This window comes from Centrocercus urophasianus, unplaced genomic scaffold (genome assembly GCF_019232065.1).
Source record: "Centrocercus urophasianus isolate 14NV4802_14NV808 unplaced genomic scaffold, USGS_Curo_1.0 seq_26, whole genome shotgun sequence".
Taxonomy (NCBI): domain Eukaryota; kingdom Metazoa; phylum Chordata; class Aves; order Galliformes; family Phasianidae; genus Centrocercus; species Centrocercus urophasianus.
In genome coordinates, this window is record NW_024884822.1 from 12,084,987 (window position 1) to 12,097,564 (window position 12,578).

Here is a 12,578-nt window from a genome sequence, read left to right on the forward strand (position 1 = left end):
GGCATTTTAATAGCGTTACTCTGAGTACCTCTCCGGGCGTTGTTCCAGGAGAGCAGAGTTCCTGACAGCTGAATCATGTTTCCTTTAAATTACATTGTCAAAAAGATTGTTGTTCTTGTGCGTTGTGACTGGCACCAGCAGTAAATTGGGTAACATGCTGTTGGATACCACCTCCTGCCCTATTCTGTGCTGCAGCATCATTTATCTGGCAAAATCCTCTCCCAAAACAGTGTTGTGGTTTTCTGGCTTCAGAGGTTTGCTGGTGGCAAACTTGAATGTAAGGTTTTTCCAAGGAAATGTTAGCAGGTGGATGTATCCCAATGTGCTTTTGTTTGTAACTGCATTTATTTGTGCCTTGGGATCAGATACTCTACACTGGACAAAATTATTCTGAAGCAGCCAACATAATGTCCACAGTTTAGGGGTTTATTTGTGTAATGCTGCTATCGTTGTGATAAAATCTGATTAATTTATTTCCTGCTTAGTGCTTTGGTTTTTTGCTTAAATTTCACAAAGGCTTCATCAACATCAGCATGTTGCTCGTCACCTCATTGCGTCATTGGAGACGACAGGATTTTGGGAAGCTAAACTGATGTAATACAATTAGGTTTTCAAAATCAGTCATTGAAATCAGTCAACAGTGTTTGCTTCTGGCCAAGTTCAGCTTAAAAATAGAAACTCCAAATGGCGCCGGTAGTCACTTCAGAGCAAAAAAAAAAAGTTGTTCTTTCTTTAGTTTCCCTTGGTCTGCAGTGTTTGCTGGAATATGTGTGTGTTGGTGGTTGCTTACTTGCACAACCACACAAGAGAAGGTACTTTTTCTTGTATTTATTCCACATGGAAGGACATGGTTATGTGGGTTTTGTTTGGCTTTTTCTTCCATTAAGGTGAACTTTTGCTCTGTCACTTGAAGGTGCAACAGCGTGGAATCTTGGTCTGAAGATGATGCAAGCAATGAAAATAGGAAGAGTTCCCAGAGATGGCTTACATTTCTTTGATGTGTTATTCTTGTCGTTGTGACTTGTCATAGTGCAGTGCTGGATCAGTTTTGAGCAGGAAAGCTTCACTTTTTATGTTAACGTTGGTTGGTCACATGGAAGCTAAATCTGTTGGCAGTGTTAGAGTGATTGCTGTAGGGTTGATCTTGTGATCAGCTGGGCCCAATCACTCACTTGCTTTGTGGTTTGCATATGGCAAATTGCATGCTTGCTTTTAGGAAGCTGAGAAAGAAGGTGTGGAAAATCCTGCCAAAATGAGGCACTGACCACAGCCTACATCTTCAGAGGTGCTCACATTCATCTTTTCCAGCCTTGGTGATTCTATGGGAAGTGGTTTATTGGGAAATATTGGTGATAGGTGGATGGTTGGACTTTGAAGGTCTTTTCCAACCTCGGTGATTCTATTCTACAACTTTTAAATACAAAGAATATGATTGTTTGCTTAAAATCTACATGGTATGTATTTCTTTGTGTAGTTACAAGGATCTTTTCTACGGATGAGAAATTGTTACTCAGCTGTTCTCAAATTCTTGCCTTGCCATTTTCACTTTTCCTGTAGTTACTGCATGTTGAGTAATATGGGAAATGACAAAGAACACTTTAGTTTTTGCTGTGGGATCCTGGATCTGGAACAGCTAATTCCGACTGCAGATAATACTCATTAGCTTTGAGTACTTCCGTGCTCTAAAAATGCAATTCATCAAAACCCAAGTACTTTGTGTCAGATCTGAATGTTGCACTAGAGATTTTGTAATCCAACATGTCAAACTTGTTTAAATGTGAGATTGTAACTGAAAACCAAAGGAAGCAATAAGTGCTTCATTATCTTGCTTACCTTAAGGAAGTGTCTTGCAGTTCTTGGGGGAAAAAAGAGAATAGGTGCCTTATTGCAAGAAATGCACAGCCATTCCCTACGCTGTAGGGGTATTCCCAACATCTGTATGCATTTCTTATTATCGCAGGCAGGCTGGTACTTTGGGCAGATTTATTGATGCAAGCAAAGCAGTACTGTACATTGTAGATAATTGAGCATCCTGGTCACCAGGGACTGCTTCAGTACTGGTGACTTGCTTCTTCGAGGAGGTGGCTTTGTGTTTGCAAATGTTTTAGCAGAAAAAAGCCAAGGTGCAAATGCGTCCTGAAAAAGCAGTCTTTGAGGGTATGTTTGCTCATCTGTTGTGGGTAACAGATGGGTGAGTGGTGCTTTAGTTTGCCTGAAGATGCTATAGTAAGGCTGATGAATTTCTACCAAATGCCATTGGAGGGCTCCAGTGTGAGTTTCACTTTGCTCCTCTCCCTCAGCTCTACCACCGAATGGTTTTCTAGTTTGCATCCATTGCAGATAAAGGAGTCTGTTTATTTGCTAGATTCATGTTGATAAAACTGCCTGACTTGACTGAACACATACCTCGAGAAGCCTGATTTGTTCAACTTTTCTCAGAGGTTGGAGTGTGTAGGAGCACATGGGTGCAGTGAACAGAGACAGCCACCGTTCTCATAAAGCAACGCAAAGCCCTGCGTGTGTGTGCAAACATTCGTGCTTACACTCTGAAAGCTTTTCGAAGCTACCATCTCTGTCCAGGATTTGCACCAGTGCAGATGTGGGTAGCTGAAATCTGCCGTGTAAACCTTTCTACCTTGCATATGGCAGCCTACACAGCTGCCAAAACATGCATCCTCTTGTTTTAAAAATAAAGTGGGGTGTTCTCCATACATCTGCTCCTGCCCTGTGTTTTGCTGCAGCTTTGCCAGGGTATTATCAGAAAATGGCCTGACTAAGCCCAGCCATAACAAAGGGAAAAAAATTCCATGTTTGATGTAAGTGCAGTTGTGGCTGTATTCCAGTCACTTCTTAATTTATATCTCAAATTCAGTTTATCTTCATGCCCTGGTGACTAAACAAAAGAGCTGTATGCACTTGACTGTTTGAAGAAGCTGTCTCTGGGTGTGAGGAAAAAGGGAAAAATGATTTAGGAGTGGGGGTGGATTCAGAATGCTCAGCATATGGCACAGTCTCAGTTGCTGTAAATGAAGCACAGTCGGCATTTCAATTTGTTTCTATGTTTATTATATATATATATATATACATATATATATATATATATAATTTTACTCTTTGAATGGTCTTGAATATTATTTTTCCTTCTGCAACAAGGATCCAACCATGGGAAGGGAAACCTTTGTTGGCTACGATTAACAAAAACACTTAAGACCAAAGGCAAATTTGGGATATTTAAAGAGCTGTGCCAAACCAAATTGAATGTACCTCATGTGCTGGCATCACTGGTGTCATTGGTGTTGGTGGTCATTAAATTTGGGATGTAGACTCTCTGCCATATCTTCTTGAAGTGGTTTATCTGTTTTTCCCCCCCCAGGTCCATGCCCCATCTCATCCCCCTCACTGGTATCCCCTCATTTTAGCTCAGCTGTTGTTAAAGAGAAGTTTGTGCCTGTAAATTTCTGGTGTAAAGGTTCTGGACTGCTCCAGGCAAAGCATAGCCGCAGATGTGCTGCCCAGCTGCTCCAGTTTGGTTCGTGGAGCTCTTTTCTTCTCTGAGATTGAGCACAGCTCCCCAGCATGCAGCATCCTCCTCCTTGCATCCTCGTTCAGGAAGGTCTGCATGAAGGTATGAGAAAAAAAATAATCCTTTGCTTTCTTCTGTATCTTGAAAGCAACTGGCTTGCATATTGAACTGTGAGGAGGTTTTTCCACTGTGATAACCAGACGTTGTTTTCTGGGTGGCTTTTCTACTAACATAGAGCATAGCCAAAGATTTCAGAGTTCTTGGGGTCCCTGGACCAAATTTGAAATGAATCTGATTGGATTTTTTGTTTTGTTTTTATTTGGAAAACTGTGGGTGTTTCTAATCTTTGTCTGGTGTTTGCTTGAGTCTTTGGGTCCGTTGGAATCCAAAGCCAAGAGGGTTCATGCAATATGTTGTGACCCAAAACTGTTTAATCTCAGTTCCGCGGTCTCAGAGTCTGCAGCCCAACCTGAGTACCTGATGAGTATCAGCTGAGCAAGCATTGCAGGGGCTGACTTCTGTCCATGAACCATAAAGCTTTTCCCCAGGGAATAAGAAAGTAAATTGGCCTTTGTGCAGGAACAGCTCAAGTAGGGCTGCAGTCTCAGTGCTCTACACCAGACCCTGCGGTACGCTGCAAAGGTCTCCTGCCTTCTAAGTAAAGCCATATGGGAAAAAAAATACCAAAAAAAAAAAAAAAAAAGAAAAAGAAAGAAAATTGCTTTTCTGAGAGTGGCCGAACCAACCAATTTGTTCAAGCTATTCTTCTGGTTGACTCATTTTCAATGGGGGCTTAGGGGGGAAGTAATTTCATTGAAGACAACTTGAAAACTGCCACAAGGAGAAGGGGAAGCAATCTAAATGACTTAGAGCTCATGAAAATTAAACATTTTAAGAGTGCCAAGCATGTGAGTGGGTGAGCCCTCCAAAACTGTATAAAGCTTCATCCCGTGTTAGAACACAGTGGGTTAGAGGCAATGGCATCTGGAGAAAGAATCTCTGAATGTACCTTGGTGCTTCTGGCTGAGATCACAGTATGGTGTGGCTTTGCTGGGCTGTGATGTTGGGTACTTTTTCATGCTGGCATTTAAAGCTCACCTTCATTTTGGTGAATACCAACTTACCTAATGTCCGACTGTGACATAGGCAGTAATTTGCTTATAAAGTTGAGGTGATAGCTGGTTATCCCCCTAAGTCTGACTACGTCCAAATTGTTTTAATTTTAATGACAGGCAACACACGTGGTGCATTTTACATATTAGACCTGTTTTCCTGGTATTGATAGATTACAGAGTTAGTAGAGCAGCCCAATTGACATTGGGTAAATTAGTTCAAACAGGATTAATTTACAGCTGAGTCAGTGCAGTCTGTTTACCAGGAACCTTTAACCTTTTTGAGCATCTATTCCTTAGGTGCTCTTTCTCATGATGCTTCCTAATAGCAATGCATTTCATGCTTTTCCTTTGTGTTACTACATCTGTCATCTCAGTGGAAAGCTCATGGTGTTGTCAGAAGTGGCATGCTGTGCTCTGGATTAGGGCTGTTTAGCTTGAACGTGACAAGTTGTTTAAAAGCAGACTGCTTTATGCTTCGGATCCATTCTCCTCTCCAAAACTGTCTCTCGTAAAAATGTAAATAAAGAACTCCCAGTGCTGATACAGAGGAGCTTGGTATGGTCAGAAGAAAGGCTCAGCGATTACCCAATTGACGCTAATGCAACATAAATCTTAATTATATTGAACAAGCATCAAACTGCGAGATCTTAGGAGATGGAGTCATTAGGTAATGGCTTACAGCTACCATTTATCTTCAAACAAATTCCCTGGCCTCCTTAATGCCCTTTGTAGTCTCCTGAAGGGGTCTGAAAGGAGATGTTCTGTGTGCTCTGCCCAGTGCTCTGAAGTTGGCCCTGCAGGACGTGCTCTTCTGTCTCCTGTGCTGAGAGGAGGTCAGGATGATGCTCAGGCAGGCTGCACACCTGATGGCACCTCCATCACAACGGGGCTGTGGGCTGCTGCCAGCGGTGCTCTGGGTACGGCGTTCTCTCATTCAGCCTCCACTGAAGTTCTCTCTCTTATCAGAGACTGTTTTGTAGTCAGATGTCCATTGGCAGCAGGATCCTAGCCCTGGTTTTCAAAATACATTTTTCCTGCCTTTCCAAATCCACTTTTTTTTTACTTCTTTTTTTTTTTTTTTTTTTTTTAAGATAAAGTCTGCAAATGGAATGGAAGGCAAATCTGTCTTTGTTCTCAGCTTTCATTTCTCTCAGTGGGTGCTGTACTCATAGTTCCAAGCTTTACTTATTATTACAGATCTCCTTCTGGAAAGGAAAGGTCACAGAGAATATATTGCATGACGTAGAGGTGTGAAGGAGTAATAAATCCCTTTACATTTAAAACAGGTTTATTTTTTTTAAAAGGCAATCTTTGCTTTCTCACAGGTTTCTCACATTTGCCATCCTGAGAGCCTGAGCTCCACATGTTCACCCTTCAGTACCACACTTGCCTTTAGTTAGCTGCAAGCACCACTACCAATATACCAGGCGCTTGCTTCAAAACTCAGCCTCTTCCTCCCAGGGCTCTGTGAGGACATCCCCTGCCCCCTGGGTGCTCACAGGGGAGGCTGCTGCTGTGGAGTTTTTTTCACCTTTTCATAATGATAGGAGAAAACAGAGAGAAAGGGTAATTTCCATCAGCAGGCTGTTATGTGGGAACTCCTGACTCAGATTAGTAAGAAAAGGTTCCCATTCCTCACTTGGATCGTTGCTGTCGTGTGTGAAACTGCAGCAGCCACTTGTGTGGTGCACGGATTGCCCAGAACTGCAGCTGCACCGCAGAGCACAAATCTGTATGTAGTTTCTACAACTTTCTTCTGAGTTTTTGGAGCCCAGATCTCTCTACCACATTTCACGATGACTTCAAAAATTCCTTCCTACCTTGCCTAGGTGCATCTCTCTCCCCTTTTTCACTGTACCGATGTACTTTGTGCAGGAGGCTGGCAGCCTGTGTCTGTGGGAGGCGAAAAGAGGGGGGCAGGCGGTGCTTTGGGTGCATGGGGCAGAGCTCAGTTTGCCCATCTCTAACCCTCAGCTCTCTTTCTACAGGCCCTCCAGGGAGGCGAGGGAAGCCCGGACGGCGTGGAGAGCCTGGTAAGCACTGCAGTCACCCCCTGGTACCGATGCTGTTATGTGTCTTGTGGGCTGGCTCCTGCTCAAACCCAAGCCTGCCCAGTGGGAACCTGTATCTTTGCTAAGTGTTTTGGTTCTGCATCCCTGTCGTTTCGCTTTCTGGGGGATTTTCTTTTGTGTTGTGAATTGGGAAAGCACTGATCTTGTGTCAGCAGGAGAGCAGGGCTCTTCATGTTCTGCTCTTAGGTTTGAATGTGGTTGGAAAGGGGAGAGATGTGGACTGTGTTGCTCTTTTAAGGAGAACGGTTGCACCTTGTTGAAGGAAAGTACCCAGAAAGGCATGTCAGAGACCAACAGATGAAGTTTTATACTCCTCATCTTTTAATAGCCGTTGAATCTGAGTGAATGAATGGGGACCAGGCAGGTTTTTTCTTATCCAGGAGGCTGCTCTCTGCTGCTGTTGACTACAGTAGATAAACTACTGCGTTTTCTAAAAGCATAACTTTATGGCCAGCCATTTCTAATGTTTGGTTTTTTTTCTTTGTTTTAACTATGGGGAGAGGGAATCAGGCTGCTAGTGCTGTGGGCCAGGAGCTGGTCTCTGCGGAGGGCAGGCAGGCACTTCCATTCCTTTCATTGCTGCCATCTCACTGTGTGTTTCTGAGGCATCACAAAGCATCAGGGAATCCTTGCAGCCAGGGCAGGGATACTGCTCTCATGGTGACAATGGCAGGTCGCAGTCCGTTTCACCAAACCCCATTTTCCCAGCAGTTGGGCTGTAGGAACAGCCACCAGCTGACTTTGATTTTTATATTTGTTTTTAAGCATCAGAGCACTCTTGAAAGCCCTTAAAGGATACAGCATTCAACCAAGGGCAGCTGGCAAGGACTGCCGTGAATTTTTGTACATTTATACACATATTCATGCAAGCATTTCCAAGGTGCCTCTAGCCCTTATCAAAATTTAGCAGCACCAAATGTGAGTATGCCTTCATATTTCATCTGTCGTCTTGCTTCAGATGAGAGCTTCTGAAGGCTGCTCTGGTTATGCCACAGCACATCCACAAGTGCTCTGTGAGCAGATTGGCACAAGGGTGGAGTCCCTGAGTCCTGCTTGTCCCAGTGCCCTCAGGGCAGTTGTGAGGATAACTCCTTGATGAACTCCAAGCAAATGTGGAAGGCAGAGTGATTTGTATCATCAACACTGCTGTGGGGTTGTGGTTTCTGAAGGTTTTAACATCATGTTGCAGCTGTCCATGCATCCCATTGGAGAAGCAGAAAGCTGCTGGTGAATCAACACAGGACCAACAGGAAAGTTATAAGAAGTTATAACATATTAAAAAAACCAATAGTTACTAATAACATGCATCTTTTCTCAAGTTTTATGCAACTGAGAAGAAAATCAAGAGGAGTGAGGTGTTGGAGAAGGAAGAGCCACAGAGCACATGCTGGCAACGGGCCTTGGAGCTGATTTCCTCTGCAGCACTAGGCTGGCAGCAGCAAACACCTGTGTGCACCAACACACACACACTCGATGGGGCAAAGCAGTTAAATCTGTGTAATGCAGGGCAGCCCCGAGGCCTGCTCTGCTCTGCTGCAGATAGAAACGTGGAGAGCAGACTTCCCTCCGTATGTTGCTTTTGGCTGAGCTGCCAGATGTTTGTTTTCATAGATAGCTTGAATATATATTTCTATATTTGAGAACCTGACCACACATAAACCAGGTGCTTGTTCCTTCGCTGCAGCTGATAAATGTGAATAAAAAGCTGTTTGCCTAGCATGATAGCATCCATCCCCAGGGGCCAGATGTGGTTATGGTCTTACAGCCTGCAGACACTGTTGTCAAGCCAGGAGACGCAGTGCTGGTTCCAGCCCTGCCAAAGGGAGAGCTTTTCCTGGCAGTTCTTAAAATGGTAACATTGAAAACACCTTTCTGATTCATGTTGAAACTTTCAATCTGTATCTCTTATAAACAAGCAGAGAAACCTTGAAGAGATCATCCTGTCCCTTTTCAATCGCACTCTTCTGTTGATTTAAACCAAGACTCAATTTTACTTTTTTCTTTGGCTCTGATGGATTCGGATCATAAAGAAAATTAACCTAACAGCTCTCCGTTTCTCTAAGAATTCATCATCTTGAAAGCACGCTGAGGCAACTGCTGTGCCACAGGAAGGCGCTGTAAGAGATGAGCTTTAAACCAACTCTGAAAAAAAGTGAACCGTTTGGATTTCGAAACGGGGCAGACGTGTCACACGCTCTTCAAGAAGGGTGTGAAAACATTGGGGTAAACCACTGGCGGTGGCTTGAGCATCGTGATCCCTTCACCTCCTCGCCCACCATAAATGTGAAGCTCAGATATTCAGGGAGCGATCCTGCGGCTGTCAGCCCTGCTAAACAAACTCAGAGTTATGGAGGCGAGCGGTGCTGTCTGACCCGCGGTATTTACGCGAGCGGCCATCTGGCCCTGGGAATCTCCACTGCAGCTCCCGCAGGGACCGGCTGATGCCACGGGGCACGTGTGCATCTTGGAGCAGCACAACGTGGTCCTGGCTGTCTTTGTTCTGCTACAGCACAGCCCCAGATCCATGGAATGGGGCTGATTGCTGCACGCCAGCTGCTGCTTGTCCATTGGAAATAAAGCGTGGCATGGAAGGTCTTTGTGCATCTGTCCTCAGGAAGTGTTGGTGCATGAAAAGAAAGATGCATTTTCATTAATGCAACCTTATGTGCAGTTTGCAGCCTTTTACAAGAAAAATGTGGAAGACTTTGAACCTTTTGCTGCTGTGGTTATTCCAGACAGCAAGCCTGCACATCTGAGATACAGTTTTCTTCCCATGCTAAACTCACCTTCAGTGATGTCTTCATTTGAAGTAAGAGCTGGATCTGGACATTTTCTGGATGCAAGCCTCTGATTCTGACAGCAGTAGCGTGGCTGCTTTGGGCACAGGAATTGCCCATGTGGGTATGCCTGGAGAGGGGCTGTTATTTGACAAAGTGCTATTTCATTGAGAAGCGTGGATAAAAGCTGCTGTCTCTGGCGGCAAGTTTTGTTTACAGGAATTTTGTGCTTCAAAAACACTTCTAGGGAAAAGGTTTTGAAATTTTGAAATGAGATAAAACAGCCTTCACCCCCACCCTCCCTTGTTTCCAAATTTACATTTCACTGCAGTTGTTTCTTTAGCTTGAACTTCTACCAAGGTTTTGGTTCAAAGTTTTGTTTTTTTTTTTAATATTTTGTTACATCCCTTCTGTTTACAGAAATATCCCAGTTTGGAATAGGGAAGAATCTAAGGCTCTTTTTAATGAAGAGTAAAGCAATTTCTGCACGGAGAAGCATTCTTCCTCTCTCAGCCCTACACATACTTACCGCCCATGTTTTACCCATTAAGGCACTTCCAAGCCCCTTGGCCCTACATGTGCACACATACAGCCCTACGTGTGCAGTTATTCAAGCAGTGTATGCATGAATCATGCAGAGCTTGGGTTTTATTTGGGAATCTTCAGTGCTCTCTGTGTTTTACCATCATCAGTTTGTGCACAGCCCATTGTAGGTGAGGACTGTGTTGGTATCTACTGAGCTTTAGGAGAAGCAACATCAGTCCTACTTATTTATGCTCTAGGACATCTTCCCACTGTAGCTTTTATCCCTGGTTTGGTTTCCCTGCTGTCATGGCAGGAAGGACTCCATGATAAATGATTAAACAGAAATGGTTGCTTATCCCCAAATTCCCAAGCCGCGAAAATATGCGGAAGCAATTGTCTGTGACCTGTCACTTCCCTTATGTCTGTGTGCTGCCATGAATGAGACCGTGCTGGGTCTTAGACTGACATGAACGTTATTTCGTATACCCAGTCAGGAAATTTGGGTCACTTACCTGTAATAGGCTTCTCCACCTCCCTCGAGTGCAACTGTTGAGCTTCCTGAGGAATCTCATGGTGTATCTGAGTATCTCCGTGCCCTTGCAGATTCAGATACCAGCTGGTCCCTCACCCATCGCAGTGATGTTTGCTGCCGATCGCAGAAACCGATGGCAGACAAATTCCGTGCACACGCGGGTTATTCTGTCTTCCTCCTTCTGAAGTGAGCTCCCAAGTTAATTTGTTATCCTGTTTGAAAGTTACAAAGTCTGTTTCCAGCTCTTTGTTCGTTACAAGAATTTCCAGTTCGTTCTTCAACGTGCCCAAATCTCGAGGGTGGCTGGGGAGGAGGCAGCCCCTCGGCACAGGCTGAGCTCCTGCTTATTGCTGCCTTGCAGGATACTCGACTTGCTTCTATAGGAGACAAGGATCTTGTGGCCAGACTCTTAAAGAACATGATCCGTAAGCCAGAGCATCATGCTGTTCTGAGGGAGAAAAGATTGGTTCTATAGGTTTAAATGTATGCCTTAATGAGTATTTATTGGCCGAAAGTGCCAATAAACTCCATGGGTGTCAGTTGTGAGCATTCTATGTGGCACATAGAGGAGGCCCCTAGCTTTGATTCTGGTAGCTGAGAAGAACTTTTAAAGAGCACTTCCCTTTACGTGTGGGGAGAAAACAGTAGCTGGAAAAGGCAATGGATCCCAAGGAGATTATAATTGGTAGGGGATTGAAATCCCATATTAAAATAATTTCCTGGCTGATTCTGATTCAAGACTTAGATTCTACTTTTCTACATGAGCCTTTTGTGGGTAAGTTGGTATATGAGTTAATAAATCAGGTTTACGATTCTCAGTTCATACATTGGCTTAGATCCACTGGCTTCTGTGTACAGAAGAAACTAAACCAACACTAATAGCCTGAGTGAATTTTAGCACTAAGAAAAATTGAATTCTAGGTGGGGGGAAGATTTGGAGCTGGCACTTGGCAGTGGCTGTGTGTGGGGCTGGCCACGTTCAGCTGACAAGCACAGGTTAATGGGCTGAGTTTTGGCAGCAGGCACTTTGGTCTCAGCCCTTATTCTTCAGCTTTTGGGGGTTTTGTTATTAAACTTTTCAACATAAGATTTTTTAAACAAACTTTAAAAACCTCGAAGATGCGTTAGTTTGAAATATGCTTCTCATTGTATTTCATAGAATAATACACAATGAGGAAAGCTAATTATTTTTTTTTCTCTGTTTTAATTTTTCCCACATTATTTTTTCTTTTTTTCTTTTTTAATTGTGATTTGTTTCTGGTTTGGATCAGCCAGGAAATGGAGCATGAAGGAGCCCAAACCAGCAAGCTTTGGGACGCCTTGCAAGTGGAAGTGAACATGGATTGCATTAGAGCAGGGGCTCAGGGTTCACCTCCGGGTAGCACCAACCAGGGCAAATGCTGGGAAATCAGCAGAAATCAGCAGGGCACGTGGCAGAGACCCTGCCCTGCAGGGGAGCACCGTTCTCTGTGATTATTTATTACTGTTTATTAACTACCGTTAAACACAGCTTCAGCCAGTGATACTGCTATCCAAAACCTATTGTAGATTTGTGGGATTGCTGCATCCCTCTGGCCTTGAGGGCAGCCATATCGCTGTGCTGCTACTGTGGCAAAGATGACTTTTGAAATTTCTTCTCCAGTTTCTCTTCCATAGTAACGTGGAGCTCCATGGTGAAGATACCCTTCTTATTCTGGAGCTCCAGCTGTGCTGAGGGGCTCTGCTGGCCATGCTCCATGGTTGCATGGGATGCCCAGGCAGTGAATGTGGGTGATGCCTTGTGCTGTACTTGGGGTCTTGTGCAGAGAAAGATGATGGAGTCACACTGGGAACAAAGGTGTAAAAAATGTGATTTTACGCCCGCCATGAATGCTGGCAGGGCAACAACATGCCTGACGTGGGAGAACGAGGGTAGCATCAAGTTTATCTGGGAAGTCATCGTGCTGGAATTGAACTGAGAAGTAATGTAACCCTGATATTTTTTTTTTAGGTTATGCTTCATCTTCGTGATTAAGTGACTTTTTTCTTTGTTTT

General features: G+C 44.0%; 1 protein-coding gene across 1 annotated transcript in view; it reads left to right on the forward strand.

The window, feature by feature from the left end:
* Positions 1-12,578, forward strand: part of COL23A1 (collagen type XXIII alpha 1 chain) — a 159,097-nt gene that overhangs the window by 101,407 nt on the left and 45,112 nt on the right. The window contains exon 5 of the mRNA XM_042826648.1: positions 6,627-6,671. Within this exon, the coding sequence (XP_042682582.1) occupies positions 6,627-6,671 (45 nt within the window). The remainder of the gene's footprint in view (positions 1-6,626; positions 6,672-12,578) is intronic.